Source organism: Callorhinus ursinus, unplaced genomic scaffold, assembly GCF_003265705.2.
Source record: "Callorhinus ursinus isolate GAN/ISIS: 27379988/994484 unplaced genomic scaffold, GSC_fseal_2.0 scaffold2, whole genome shotgun sequence".
NCBI lineage: Eukaryota > Metazoa > Chordata > Mammalia > Carnivora > Otariidae > Callorhinus > Callorhinus ursinus.
Window position 1 is genome coordinate 30517934 of NW_027397064.1, and position 15365 is coordinate 30533298.

Sequence of the window (15365 nt, forward strand, 5' to 3'; positions counted from 1 at the left end):
TCTTTCCACCTGCATGTAAATATTTATTGTCTTTCAGGTAGAATATAATTTCTGGTTTTGATTGTGTTCTCAGATTTCTCAGATTGTGCTTTCTTATTTCAGCATCTTTGTTGTTATAGTTATTTTTTTTCTTACTGAAGGTAATTATTTACTGATCTTAATGACTTAAGATATAATGACTTAATATTCTACCCTCAATATCAGAAAATATTGAAAATATTGTAAATACCTGCCCATCTTCCTGTATGTTGCACTTTTTCTAGTTTAACATTTCACTTCATTTTAAAGTCTAAAAACTGCTTTAATTTTAACTTTTATTACTAGAGGTTATCTATCCATGCTGTTTCTTTAACAAATTTTGTTTTCTAATTCTTGTTTATATTATAAACACACTGTTTAATTAAAACATTTATTTATATAAACAGAATCTTACTTTACATTAGCTTAATCAAATTGGAAGAGAAGGCTGCAATTTTAATTTCTCAATTCTCTGCCCTAAGAATGGTTTGAATCAGTCTAACTGGATTTTCATTGGGCTAATATTTTAGATCAATTTAAAATCCTTTAGCCATTGTCATTATTAACTAAGGAATAACAGAATAGGGAAGCTGAAGAGATTTTAACCTCCTTTATAGTCATGTTTTTATTTCATTATCTTATTTAAATAATGTTAAATTCAAGAATATCAGACTTGGTTATAGATAGTTTCTTTGGAATATGATGGTGATTATGGGTAATGTCTCTATTACTGTGTATGAGGGTTTTTTTAATTAACCTTTTAAATTTGTGAAAGGGGGTAATAAGGCTGTAATTAAAATCTCCATGAGAAGCAGCTCAAAGAGAAGACCCAAGAGTCATCAGTAAAACCCTTTCTCTTGCTTGAGTTTCTCTTTAAAGTAGATCTAGGAATAGGGTAGAAACAATTTAAGATTAGGGAAATGTAGAAGTCTAAGTGGATAATAGCCATATTTTACTTTAGAACCATAGCAAAGTTCTTTCCTTTTCCTCAGCTCCTCCTCTGTTCACTCTCTCTTTGCCTGCAATCTACACTTATAACTTCAAATAGGATCTCTGTTCTAGATCAGATCTCTCTACCTAAGAGCAACATATTTCCAGGTTGCTATCAGGTATTTCTTGGAAGATTACCAGCATTTTACCAGCACCTCCAGTCCCACAGATCTCTAGCTACACTCACCCTGCTGCCTCACGATTTATATCCTTCTTTTGACCTTGCTGTTTCTGTTCAGAATGCTATGACTTTCCTGGTTACCAAGGTGTGAGCCTTCTACCCTCCATGCTGCCTTTCTTCTTCTCAGTTATCTTAAAGCTCTAGTGGAGAATTTGCAGGATTAAGTTCACCCATCCATTTTGTTCCCATTGCCAGCACCCTAAAATAGGCTCCTAATCTCTTATCAGCTACCACACTGCTCTCTTCATTCTTGCCTCTCCTTCCTCCAGTCCATTTTGTACACTGCTCTCAAATGTAATATTTTACCCTTTCCATTGTTTATTTACTGAACAAATATTTGTTGAATCATGTATTATCCTGGGGCTGGGATTATAACTTTGTATAAAATGGACATATACCCCCTCCCTCAGGAGCTCACAGTCTGCTTGGGAAGATAGATAAAAAATATTAATAAGCAAGTATAAACAAATTCTAAATCATGTTAAGTGCTATGGAGGAAGCAAAGGTAAAGCATTAGAGAATACTGGGGAGAGTATTGGGAGTACATTTCCTTTAGATGATAAGATCAGAAAAGGCCCTTCTAAGGGGACGCCATTTAACCTAAAGATTGAAGGATGAAAAGCCAGCTTGAGGGTGCAGGTTAGTGTTCCCTGTAGGTAGGCCCAGGGAGAAGAGTTTGGCAGGTTTGAGAAGCTAAAAAAAGGCTATGTTGCTGGAGCCACAGTAGTTGAATGAAGATAGGAGTGAGTGTCTTGATTTGAGTTTGGAGAAGTAGTCAGGAACCAGATTATTCAAGGCATGCTGAGGAGTTTGTATTTTTTCCTAAATGTAGCGGCAAACTGTTGAAGAGAATAACTTCGTCCATTCAACAGGTATTTCCTGAATACCTACTATGTTCACAACCCTGGAGATGTAGCAGGGAACAATACAAAGTTCCTACCACAGGGAGAGTTATTCTGTGCAAGTTATGGATAAATGCAGTCCATAACTTCTCTTCTCCCTGTGCCCATGAGACAGTGGTGCGAACTGCAGCATCAGAGCCACCTCTGCTTGCATCTGCTCTTCTCCCATTACCCAAGTGTCAGAGTTGCTGGTGTGTGTAGCCAACGTCTGGCTCCAGCTTCCTCCTACATACTACCCTGCTTACATACAAGAAATTTGAGCAGGAATGTGATTCACTCGTGTAGAACCTAAACATTTAGGCTGGAATGGGGCGTGGAGTCAGGGAGGTAGCAGAAATTCCTAGATAACCCAAGCTGCAGGAGCCTCTCAGTGTCAGTGCCGTCAATACCAGAGCACTTGGCTGTTTTGAAACAAAAATGGGTTTACACATCTTGCATGCCCCCATGTGGCAGTCTGGCTCCCCTTACCCAAAAAGCATGGTACCCCAGTTACCCACCTCTGATATACACTTTTCCAAACTAAGATATTGTAACACCCAGTAATTAGTACACAGTAGAATGAACATAGTAGCACTGTGCCAAAGCAGCAAAAGAATGTTTTGTTTTATTTGTGTTTTTTTTTCCATCATAAATCCAGTTGACACTATACCACTGTTAATGAAATAACTATCCCACATACAGCTCTGAGCTGGGAACATCTGCAAAAATAATGCCAACCAGTTTTTCTAGGAATGGCATTAGTTCCATAAATGGGTGCAATGGGCAAAGGACATATTGCTGATCTGATGCCGTTAAATCTCTGGGTACTGTTCTAAATGGCTTCCCTAACCTCTTCATCTAACAGTGCATTTTTTGTCACTCTTCACTCCTCTACCCTGCTTTATTTTTTTCTGTAGAACTTATCCCTGACTGACTAACCACACATCTATTTCTTTATTGTCTTGTCTCTTATTAAAGGTAAGCTCCTTGAAAGCAGGAACTCTATCCCCTGCAGTCAGACCCAAGCCTGCACAGTCTCAACAAACATCTGTCACAGAATGGTCCTTTAGTGACCTTCAAGAACTGTTGTAATGTTAACCACCATTTTTCTTTGCTTCAGAGAAGTTATAAAAGTGCTATTATATTACTATAAGTCTTTCATTTTTGACAATTAGTTTTTACTTACTGCTAGTGGAGAGAGCAAGTAGTTAGTCATTGGGTAACTGCCTGTTTGATCTTAGAAAGATTAGTCTTTCTGAGCCTTAATCAGTACAATGTATATAATAGTGATATTTGCCTTGCATTATTGAGAATTAAATGTGATGCCGTGTGTAACCACGCCTCTTAGTGTGTGGCAAGTTTTAGGTGTTCAGTTGATGTTAGTTCTCTTCTCAGTGAAAGTCTATCAATGTCAGGGAAGTAAAGTAGTTTGTTACTGTTATTATTGTGGCTCTAAGTAATTTTCTAGAGTAGAGCATTTCATGGGTGGTTAACTTACCACTCCAAGTTTTCTTTGAACCTTTTTAAATTTATCTAATTTTTTTATTGCTGTAAAGTGTGAAATAAACTAGATCCTAAAGAAACTGCTAATTCCTTTTGAGCCCCTTAATTTCAACTGGATCTGTTCTGAACCTACAAAGCCTTAATAATTTTTTTAGTTGAAGGAATTCACTGGCCATCTCTTAGCAACTGTCACTCTTCCTGTCAGTATTCTAATTTTTACACTCGAGAATGTTTTAACACTTTGTAACCACAGCATTGCCTTTCATTTAATCATAAGATCTTCACTGAGTTTTTGTTCTTTATGTAAATTTGAGGAGGCTTGGCATTTGATGGTTATTGATAGCCGCACAGGAGTTTTTTAGGTAGAAAATGGGTTGTCTTTTGCTCTTTTAAGAGACATGGTAGAGGAGAAAGTTCTTATATGTGTAAGATATCTTTTACTTATGTTGAGGATAGCTGTGGGACAAACGTGAAGAAAGGGATAGTCAGAAGATAAGGGGGCAGAAGGCTTAAGACCGAGGTGGTCTGTATTAGCAAAAAGAGGAGAACATGAGATGAATAAAGCTTTGTTCATTGTATTGAAATTAGGCTGCAGACATTGAACATAGATTTACATTGCCTCTATAAGTAAAGTATCAGATGTCTTCTTCCTGTAGAGTCTAATCACATCAGCAAAGATGTATTGATCTTTCCTATATTGCATACTTTATGAGCTTAAAACAATTTCTTCCTCCCCCTAGGTTGTAATGGTTAAAAGTAAAGATATGAATATACCATGGAAATGTGGGTAAAAATCAAACCTTCTCAGGAAGAGGTTATGGAAGCATAAAATACTATGAATCTTGCAATTTGATATAAGTATTTTTATTTTCAGTTTTGCTCCAGTGATGATATTCAGACTCTAAAAGTAAGAGGTATCTTGATCAGTTGTTTCTTCAAAAAGCTTCTACCAAGGATCATCCTTGTTAATAAACTGGGGAAGAATAAACTAAAATTTGCCTAGGTTGAAATTAAGCACAGAGCTCCTAAATTTGAATTTTACACAGTTTTAAAACAGATCAATTTATGTAGTTATTAAAGAGTAGTATTTTGAGCAAATGGAAGAGCTAAATTTGGATGTTAAAGTTAAAATAGCCCCACCTAGGTGCTTTACAAAAAGATGGTTTCTTATTGATGGCTAGGAAATCTAATTTGTTTAACGTATGTTAAATGGTTGCACTGAATCTCTTGTTTCTTTTATCCTTTCTTCCACTGTGTCAATATTTTCCTGTTAGCCTGTAGAACAGAAACTTGGTTTAAACTAATCTTACAATTAAACGACTTTTTATATCAGTCCTTCAAAAGATAGCGCTGGTTGTGTTCTGTTGTATTTGGCAAATAATATCACACTAAAATGGGAGTATGAAAATACTATTTTTATATTTATAACCAGTATCAGAATGTAATATTTAAATTTGTATATTCTTTCTTAAAATAAACTTTATTTTTTTAGAGCAGTTTTAGATTCACAGTAAATTTGAGGGGAAGGTACAAAGATTTCCCTTATACTACCTGCCCCCACACAGGTATAGCCTCCCTATAATCAATATCTCCCACCAGAGTGGTACATTTGATACAACTGATGAACTTTGTTGACACATCATTATCACCCCGAGTCCATAGTTTACATTAGGGTTCCCGCTTCATGTTGTACATCCCGTGGATTTCAACAAATGTGTTAAGGACATGCATGTATCTACCATTGTAGTATCATACAGAATAGCTTCACTCTTACAAAAGTGCTGTGTTCCACCTATTCATCCCTCCTTCTCCCCAGCCCCTAGCAACCACTAATCTTTTTACCTTCTCCATAGTTTTGCCTTTTTTAGAATGTCATTGTTGGAATCATACAGTATGCAGCCTTTTCAGATTGGCTTCATTCACTTAGTAATATGCATTTAAGTTTCCTCAATGTCTTTGCATGGCTTGGTCATTTCTTTTTAGCCCTGAGTAATATTCCATTGGCTGGATGTAGCACAGTTTACCCATTCACCTACTGAAGGCTATCTGGGTTCCTTCTAAGTTTTAGCAATTATAAATAATGCTGCTAATAAAAATATAAATAAATAAATAATGCTGCTAGAAGCAGCTGGGTGTAGATTTTTGGATGGAGGTAATGCTCCTTAGTATCTACCCAAATGAGATTTGGGTAGATACTAAGGAGCATTACCGGATCATATTGTAAGAGCATGTTTAGTTTTATAAGAACCCACCACACTATCTTCCAAAGTGGCTCTACTATTTTGCATTCCCACCAGCAATGTATGTGAGTTCTTGTTGATCCTCTACTTCACCAGCATTTGATGTTTTCAGTGCTTTGGATTTTGGCCATTTTAATAGGCTGTATAGTGATAATCTCGTTTTAATTTGGTGTTCCCTAAAGACATATGATATTGAGCATCTTTTCATGGGCTTATTTGCTATCTGTGTATCTTCTTTGGTGAGTTGTCTGTTCATGTCTTTTAGAACACCCATTTTTTTACTGGATTGTTCATTTTCTTCAGTTTTTTTTTAACTTCTGCAGAATAATTATAATGTTATAAAAGAATTTGGCCTTTTAGAAGTTCATGTTTATATTCCAAATACACAAAGCATTGATTTTATGTATCAGTCTTTCCTTATCAGACTTTGAGATTTTTAAATTTGCTTTTCAGAGACATGAAGTAAAACTTGAAAATATGCCTTGGTAAATTTTTCCTCTCTGTAACAGTCATTCATACTAATACAAAGATGCAGCAAATGAGCCATGAGAAACAGAAGATCATTATCCCATTGAGAAAACATTCATAAAGTTCCTGCTTCCCTCTTTCTCTTCCAAAAAAACCTGCCAGCTGGTTTCATGAAACCACTGGGAAATGGTAGTATTCAAAATTCCTTTCTAGAGTATGTGCTATACTCATCAAAAACACAAGGTTTGGTAATTTAACTAACAATGATTTGTTTATCTAAGACACATTATTCCAGAAACTGAGAGTTTTAATGACAGTAGTGTAGTTTTCTCATTGTATAGCCTGCATTAAAAAGAAAAAAATAACTTATTAAAATAAAAAAATTACTTAGGCAACATATTTTATAATTATGTTTATTTGCATAAAGGCAGGGACACAATGATTTGATCTTATAATCAAATGTCTATATAATAGTCTAAGAATCAAGTCTTATCTTACCCCCTTCATTGTTAAAATAAAGTTCCTTGTTCTCTAATTGGGTTTACAGATAGTATTTCCACACCTTGGTTATTATGTTAATTCACTGGCTCCTTTCATTGAAAAGGATCCGATTTCTGGCAAACAAACCCACTGTCTTCTCTAACTACTGTTTTCTCTGTTCTACAGAGTAGTAACTACTAAGCTTGAAATGAGGGAAGATAGCCTAGAGAATGAAATGGATGGTTTTTAATCATAATCCAGAGCAGATAAAATTGGCTGATATAACTAGGTCTTTCTTTTGTTTTAAGTCTTATATTAAATATAGGAATATATAAGATGGCAGTGTATATTTTCCTTAGATATTTTCCAGAGTAATCAAAAGCTTAGAGTTAGAAAGTAATCCTTCATAAAAAGCGAAGGTTTACTTACATGAGTTTTTTTCAACTGGAGATTAAGGCTACAGTGTACAATGGCCTATTGCTGGAAAGTACAGGTAAGTACCTATATTACAATACTATATGTTATTTTAGGAAAAAATAAATGGTGTGACTATAATTATAGTTCTTGATAATTTTATTACTACTTATAATTAAATTTTATAAAGAAGTCACTAGAAATTAAATATTTGGAAAATTATATTTAGCATTTTAAGAATTTCATCAGTGAATTAATAGAAACAAATTTGAGTTTACTAACATGAGACATTGATTATATTGTGTACTTTGCAAAACAGAATGAAACCTAGAGTATAATGCATCCTCCTTTGTTTGCATTGGTATATTGATGAGAACATGCCTATATTTTTTATTAAGGATTTTTATGTGGTTGCAAAGAAATAGGTACTGTTTTTTGCTGTTTTATGGTAATGATACATTTTCAGTATAACAGAACAAAACATTAGTATGCAAAAGATTGCCCATACTTCGGAGGCGGGTATAAATTCAGAGTCAAGGGACTGTGCAGGTATGGCAAACTGGCAGGCCAGCACAGAGCCCATTATACACTCCTGTTTCTTCTGTCTGAAATTCATCTGCTTCAGATTGACAGAATCAAACTCATTAATTTGCTATATCACAGATTTCTTTTTCTCTAGAAGATGGAAGATGGAATCTGGTCTCTTAATATAAGAGATCTTAAAGTGTGCATCTTAAAACTGTTCCTTTGTGTACTATGTCTGTTCTCACTTTGTTAACAGGGTTATTTTTTAAATGTGCTCTATATAAGTATGTGAAGTTATATTCTTACTGAAATTCAATACTGGCAACATCCTTAAGATAAAAAGAGTTCAAAAATTTTCATTATTTTAGCATTAGTTTATCTGCAGTGCTTTGTGTTCACAGGAAGAACAGGCAGCAAAATTGAAAGCTGAGAAGATCAGAGTTGCCCTGGAGAAAATTAAAGAGGCACAAGTGAAAAAGGTGATATTTGGGCTTTTTCTTCATTTGGGATTTTTTTTTATCAGTTTTTTTCTATCAGATTTATAAAGAATTCCCTTGTTTATATAACATACCTTAAAGATACAGAGAGGTAGAGGGATATTTCTTCCTAATATATTTTTCATATATGTTTTTTATAGATAAAATGTTATTATAAAGAAATAACTTTCTGTTTTAAATTTTCCTAAAAGAGTAAAACAAAATAGTCTTATTATAATCTTATCTGTTATTATAATTTTAAAAATGCTTTCAATTTGTTTAGGTAGGTTGATACCTAATTTTAGAATATCCTTCTTGCATAATAGTCATTTTTTGTGTTTTAATTTATATTTAACTAAGAACAACATTACTCAGAAGATGACTTGATAGTGGAAGAAATTTCTAGAATGCCTCATTTTGGTTTGTATTTAATTTCCTTTTTACCTGTTATAGTTGGTGATTAGAGTCCACATGTCTGATGATAGTTCTAAAACAATGATGGTGGATGAGAGGCAGACAGTGAGACAAGTGCTGGATAACCTAATGGACAAATCCCACTGCGGTTATAGTTTAGACTGGTCGCTGGTAGAAACCATCTCTGAATTACAAATGGGTTAGTAATCTAATTGCTTTATTTACTTTTTAATTTCTATGCAATCCTAACCGTTTTCATGTTAACTAAAGCACTTTGAGTCATCTTTTTTTTTCCTATATATAGCCTTAGCTTTTTACGTTATCTTTTTTTTCCTCCAAGTATTTTGAGATTGCTTTGGATACAAGATCATTCCCAGTTCACTTCAGATCGTCTTATGGCTAAAACTGTTTGTTTTTTTTTTAAGTAACAAGATACTTTTTCCCTTCAAATAACTGCATACACAGACACATTTACTAAGACCATTCTATTTATTCATATTTGTTCTGAATTTCTTATACCAGCATTTGACTTTTAGGGAAAACGTGAAGCCTTATCTTTTTTATTTTTAGCTAGATGTACTAAATCTTAATTTCCTATGATTTATAGTTTAGTGTGGTGTTTTCTAATTTTAAAAATTCCTAATTTTTAACGCCATCATTGACTCTAAAAAAAGTTTTCTTTTTATACTGTTGTGTGATTATAGCACCGGGCAACTGTTATTTTATTAGGTATTATTTAATCAGTAATCAATTTTAACTTTATATTTTAATTTAAAAAGTATTTGCATTTCTCTTAGTACCGATTTAAATATTTCATCTTGGTTTCCAGAGAAATAAAAATTTGATAACCCTTTTGTCAGAACGCACAAACATAGCCCCCTAAACATAAGTTATTAGTTTATTAACGTGTATAAAAGGTATTCTAATAATACTCATAATTATTCTTAGAGAATTAGAAAGGTTTGAGTTCATAGATGTGGCATCATGATACACAGAAAATGTCTGGATACTAATTTTTGGAATATGTCCGTGGCTGTAGGTTAAAGACCCATATATATAATATTTCTCTACTACCTTTTATGTAATTGGCTACAGTCTTTTTTTTTTTTTTTTTTAGAGAGAGAGAGAAAGAGCATGAGCTGGGGGAGAGGGAGAAGAAGCAGACTTTCCGCTGAGCAGGGAGCTGGAGGGAGGGGCTCGATCCCAGGAGCTGAGACCATGACCTGAGCTGAAGGCAGATGCTTAACTGGCTGAGCCACCCAGGCACCCCTGGTTTTTGTTTTTTCAAGGGTGGATGGGAAAAGGCTGAAGGCTGAGGAAAACCTAACAGAAGACCTAGATTTTAGTCCTAATTCTTCCATGTAGCAGTTGTGTGACTTTGCTGAAGTCAGTTGACACAGTGGGCATGTTTCCTTATTTGAAAATAGAGGGAAGACTAGATCATTTCTAAGGGCCAAGAGCTATAATGTCAAGTAAAATTCTGTGGTTCTGCTTGGAATTACTTCACAAGGTTTCATGTCTTTGATGCAGTTCTGATGAATACTAACAAAGTACTGATATTTTATCTTGGGACAGAGAGAATCTTTGAAGACCACGAAAACTTGGTTGAAAATCTTCTTAATTGGACAAGAGATAGCCAAAACAAGCTTGTATTTATGGAACGTATAGAAAAATATGCACTTTTCAAAAACCCACAGGTGAGGCCAAATATCTTACAGAGATCATGATTTCTAAATGTTCATATTATTCTATTACTTTTAAGTTAATAGAGCTAAAAAAACTGGCAACCACCTGGTTGGAGCATTGTGATTGCAAAACCCCGTGGGAGCATTTACTATGGGAGTAGTAACTGCTTCCATTTACTACTTCCACTGAGGTGGAAAGTCCTCTGGGGCCCAGGTGTCAGGCCTCAAAGAGATTACCAGTCACCCAGAGCCAGATGGAGTGAGCCCTTGGGGCAGCAGAAGTAACTCCAGGGAGTTACCAGGTTTCTGCTTTTTGTAATCCAGAGCTGTTGAATTCAGCTATTTACTTGGTGAGCTTCTCTTCCATCAAAGAAGAGTACTTACATATTTAAGTTCTCTACTTTCTCCATTTATCCAGTTGACACTTTAATATTTTTTTTTAATTTCAATAACCTTGATTATAAATGGTTCCACTTTTAATATATGTTACCTTGATTTATTTGGCATCTTTGTTTATTCCAGAATAATGTTTGAGTTAATAATTCGTAATACACAAATATTTTATAAAAATCAGTAGGTGAGAGAAGAAGTAGTAATGAAAAAGAGTAGTGTTAAAAGTATTAAATATCCTTCAGACAGCTTAATCATGACACATCTTTACTGGATATTTTTAGTGAATAATACACATTTGGGAATACCAATAGATTTTTTTATAGGTGATTGCAAAAAAGTTTTTTATAAGGCTAATAGAATTCAGATTTTAGTTGAGGCAAGTGATATTATGATAATGTCAGAGAATTGGATTTCTTCTTTCAAAGCCAGAACATAAATTTTCTGCATCTGGGTCAGTTAAGCTTAGCATATTTTAAGGAAATTTACCTTACTCATTGTACTTAATTTGTAAACCTTTCAGGTCCTTTCATTAGTTGTACATAACATTTGTCAGCTGTTGGATGTGGTATCATCCCAGGATTTGGGGGAGGGCAGTTTATGAAATATTTCAAGATAATGGCTAAAGTAAGGAGAAGGCCAGCATTAAGCATTTTAGCAATGATGCTCAGGCACAAGTTAATGTTCAAAGCAGTATTCCTGTCATTCTATACAGGCAGACACAGTTGCTATATCTCTAGAAGAAATCATATATGCACCTGTGCCAAGGGAATAATAGGGTGGGTTTATCTTTAACTTTCATTTATTTATTTTTCCAGAATTACCTTCTGGGGAAAAAGGAAACCGCTGAGATGGCAGATAGAAACAAAGAAGTGCTATTAGAGGTATGACTCTTCACTCCCCCCACCCCCTTTTTTCCTGCACATTACAGTATTAAAATATTAAGCACCTTTTTTGAAGTCAAGTATGTCAGTGCTATATATTCATAATTACACTTGTAACTAGAGAAGCCTATATTCCTCCATAGCCTGAGGGGGAGAGTTCAGCTGTGTGAATGTTAGGCCACTGAAGAACCTCTTAAAAACTGTTATTTTGCCAAGTAATATATTAGTGGACTAAAAGGAGTTATGAGCTTTTAGGAGCAGACAAGTGGGGAAATAGGCTGCTCAATGAAGGACATGATTGTGGTGCTTTATCTGCTCACCTAGAGAGAAATTTGAATATACTGGTTATTTACAAAATATTTCAAGCCTTAGCTTTAACTCAATTAAAAAAATTATGATCATTTTACACACACACACACACACACACACACACACACATCCCCTTATTTTAATAAAATAAATTCAAACATAATTCAGTTTTTAGGTTTTTGGCCTTTGCTGATTTTAGAGAACTAAAATCAAAGAAGTTAGTATGTTTGAAAACCAGAATAAATTCTTAGCAATAAGGCAGGAAGATGAAGATCATCACTCAGCTTTTCGTAGTGATAATAGCTACAATTAAAAATCCTCTTTGTAATTAAGAGAGAAGTTAATTTAGGCTCAAAATGTCCTATGTTAACATTTAGTGAGGATTTCTATTTTTCTCTTGCCAAATACATGATTGATTTTTTAATTACATTTTTATCTAAGTACAGACATTAGAATTCATAATTTTGAGTTTGTTTACATTCCTTTCAACCTAGTTTTAAATATTTAAAAAATAAATGTCCTCTTTGTTTTAGAATCATATAAATTGATAGTTTTTAAATTGTGAGTATTTACTCACTTAGCATGTTGCTTTTTAAAACAAATTTGGTTTGACAGCTAATCTAAATGTGTTGTTAATTTGGAGAAAAATAAAGTCTAATGCTTACGTTAACTGACACTTTTACTAAATTTAGTGTTAACTATGCTGTACAGATGCATTTAAATCCTGTTGTATGCAGCTCAGTTGACAATTCAATTTAGATTCTTCAAAACAATGTTAGGTAAAAGTTCATAGGGATTGCCATAGTAGTTTCAAAATGAATCTATATGTTTAGAATACAAAGTTCTAATTGAGGTAATATTAGCAGTGTGGCCTTAATACCAAAGCCATTTTGGTATAATTATAGTATGAACTTCACAGGAGTAAACACAATTTTGTTCTGAGAATCCAAAGATCACATCTTTCCAAATCATCTTCTTATTTTAGGAATGTTTTTGTGGAAGTTCTGTAACTGTACCAGAAATTGAAGGAGTCCTGTGGTTGAAAGATGATGGCAAAAAGTCCTGGAAAAAGCGTTATTTTCTCTTGCGAGCATCTGGTATCTACTATGTCCCTAAAGGAAAAGCAAAGGTGTGTCCCCTCTGCTGACTTTTGAGCTTCCTCATTATGACAGTTAATTTGTAGTAAGTATGCTGACAAGGTGAATCCAGGCTCTGATTTGTTTCAACTCTTTTTTTGTTTTTTAAAGATTTTATTTATTTGTCATAGAGTAAGAGAGAAAGAGCACAAGCAGGGGGAGCAGCAGGCAGAGGGAGAAGCAGGCTCCCTGCTGAGCAAGGAGCCCTATGTGGGACTTGATCCCAGGACCCTGGGATCATGACCTGAGCCAAAGGCAGCTGCTTAACCAACTGAGCCACCCAGGCGTCCCTTGTTTCAGCTGTTGTAGGACACACAGAATATTGCTTTGCTTTGTTTATTGATCTATTATAAAGAAGAAGAAACCTGGACATGTTCACTCTCTGGTCATTCATTGGGCCCATTTCAGTTCTCTTGCCACATTTGAAGTCATACTTTTATTTATTATTTTCAGAACTTCTGTCAGAGTAGTTTTTGCTTGTTATTGTTTGGGGAGAATAGCTTTCTGGGATTATAGGTATTTCAGCCTTTCTTGGATAATATGCTCCTGCTGAGGGTCCCCTTGGTAGCTGCCACTTTTGTGCTTAGTGGGGGCCCTCACTATTTTAAACTCCTTACAGCATCCTCTCATCTAGGCTTTACCACCCTCCCGAGAGGCATATTTTGTTTCCTCTATTTAAGGTGAGGAAACCCTGACTTGAGAATCATTGTACTTGAGATACGCATTATGAGCACCAAACTACATGATGTTTTTTTCCAGAGCTCTACTATATACTATATTTGATATGCTGTATTATATTTAAAGTCTCCTTAAAATGCCACCCTTTCCAAGCAAGTCTGTGTTCATTGTGAATGGCAGACAGAAATGGACTGCTTTTTTGTTGTATCCTGGGTTAAAGAAGGAACATTGAGAATGTCACTGTCTTGTCAACTGCAAAATAGATTGGTTTCCACTTTGTAAAGTTTTTATTCTCAACTAGAAACTATTACCAGGTATGGTATTTGCTTGTTTATACATTATTGTTAAGTCAGTCTTTTTGGTGTTTTTATCTTAGGTCTCTCGGGAACTGGTATGCTTTCTCCAACTGGATCATGTCAATGTTTATTATGGACAGGACTACCGGAACAAATACAAAGCACCTACAGATTATTGTCTGGTGCTAAAGGTAAACACATTCCCTTTTTAGGAATTTTAATTGATGTTAGACATAGAGTGAGTTATTGGACATTTTAGAATGGTTTGTATCTCTATCAAGTATACTGTTTTTGCTTTTCCTATAGGCTTTTAAAGGAATGGTGAAGAATGGTAAGGAAAAGAAGTATGTGCTTGCACCACAGCTGACCTCTAGCTACATAGCCCTAATTAGATTGATGCTACTGTTAAAGACAACATTTTAAAATTCAAGATAATTATGGAGATGATTAAGTTTTTCTCATTGGCTCTATTTTAGTCACCTCTTGGTAACTACTTAGGTCTATATGTTTATATCATTGTTTGATTTTGCTTTTCTCTGAGAGTTATCAGTTGGGTTTGGGGTTTTGGGTGGAGTTTTTGATTGCTCTGATAAAAATAAAAATACCATTGTAATGGTGCCCCTTTATTAAATAAACCTTTTTTGGAGAATACCACTATATCCTCTAGGTTACAGCAGCAAATAATTTTCTAAAAGTCATTACGAAGTAGCTTAATCTGGCAGTTTTGAAAATGAAGTCCAAGCTCCCCTGGGAGTCCCTGAAACTCTGTCAAGGCGTCTGTGAGTCAAAATTATTATTCCAGTAATGCTGAGATGTTATTTGCATCTTACACTCTCATTCTCTCATAAACGTCTAAGGGAGTTTTCTAAGAGATTACATGATATGATGATATCTTTGCTCTCTTGTGTAGTGGAACAAATACTTGTATATTCTCATATTTTAAATTTTTCTTAGTTTTAATCTTCTTAGATGGTAAATATCAGTAGACATCAATATATATGAAAGTTATTTGGGGGGGATCCTCATAACATGAAGACAGCAAGAGTTGGTTGTTTCAGTGGTTCAGAGTTGTCCATAAGAACCGAAATTCTTTCCTTCTTTCCCTGTTCTTCCATCTTCTGCATATCAACTTATCCTCAGGCTGGCTCACCTCACAGTTACAGATGACCACTGAAGTTGTAGGCATCACATGGAGGATGGATCCATGCAATGGATTTAGCAAAATCCAGCAGAAGATGGCTGTTTCTCCCTATATTTGTCTCTTTCCAGCAGAAGAAGAGGGACTATTTCTCCCCGTACTTGTCTCTCTCAAGTGGGAGGAAATATTTCCCAGGAGCTACCTCCTGAGTCCTCCTCTTGAGAGTCATTGGCCTGAGTACATGCCCACTTTTTTTTTA

General features: G+C 34.8%; 2 protein-coding genes across 14 annotated transcripts in view; one reads left to right on the plus strand and one right to left on the minus strand.

The window, feature by feature from the left end:
* Positions 1 to 15365, plus strand: part of RAPH1 (Ras association (RalGDS/AF-6) and pleckstrin homology domains 1) — an 84225-nt gene that overhangs the window by 56233 nt on the left and 12627 nt on the right. For all 5 annotated transcript variants that reach the window (XM_073879705.1, XM_073879709.1, XM_073879712.1 and 2 more), the window contains 6 exons: positions 8102 to 8179; positions 8630 to 8789; positions 10166 to 10287; positions 11484 to 11549; positions 12844 to 12987; positions 14049 to 14159. In XM_073879705.1, the coding sequence (XP_073735806.1) occupies positions 8102 to 8179; positions 8630 to 8789; positions 10166 to 10287; positions 11484 to 11549; positions 12844 to 12987; positions 14049 to 14159 (681 nt within the window). The remainder of the gene's footprint in view (positions 1 to 8101; positions 8180 to 8629; positions 8790 to 10165; positions 10288 to 11483; positions 11550 to 12843; positions 12988 to 14048; positions 14160 to 15365) is intronic.
* Positions 1 to 15365, minus strand: part of ABI2 (abl interactor 2) — a 165721-nt gene that overhangs the window by 14136 nt on the left and 136220 nt on the right. The window lies entirely within an intron of this gene.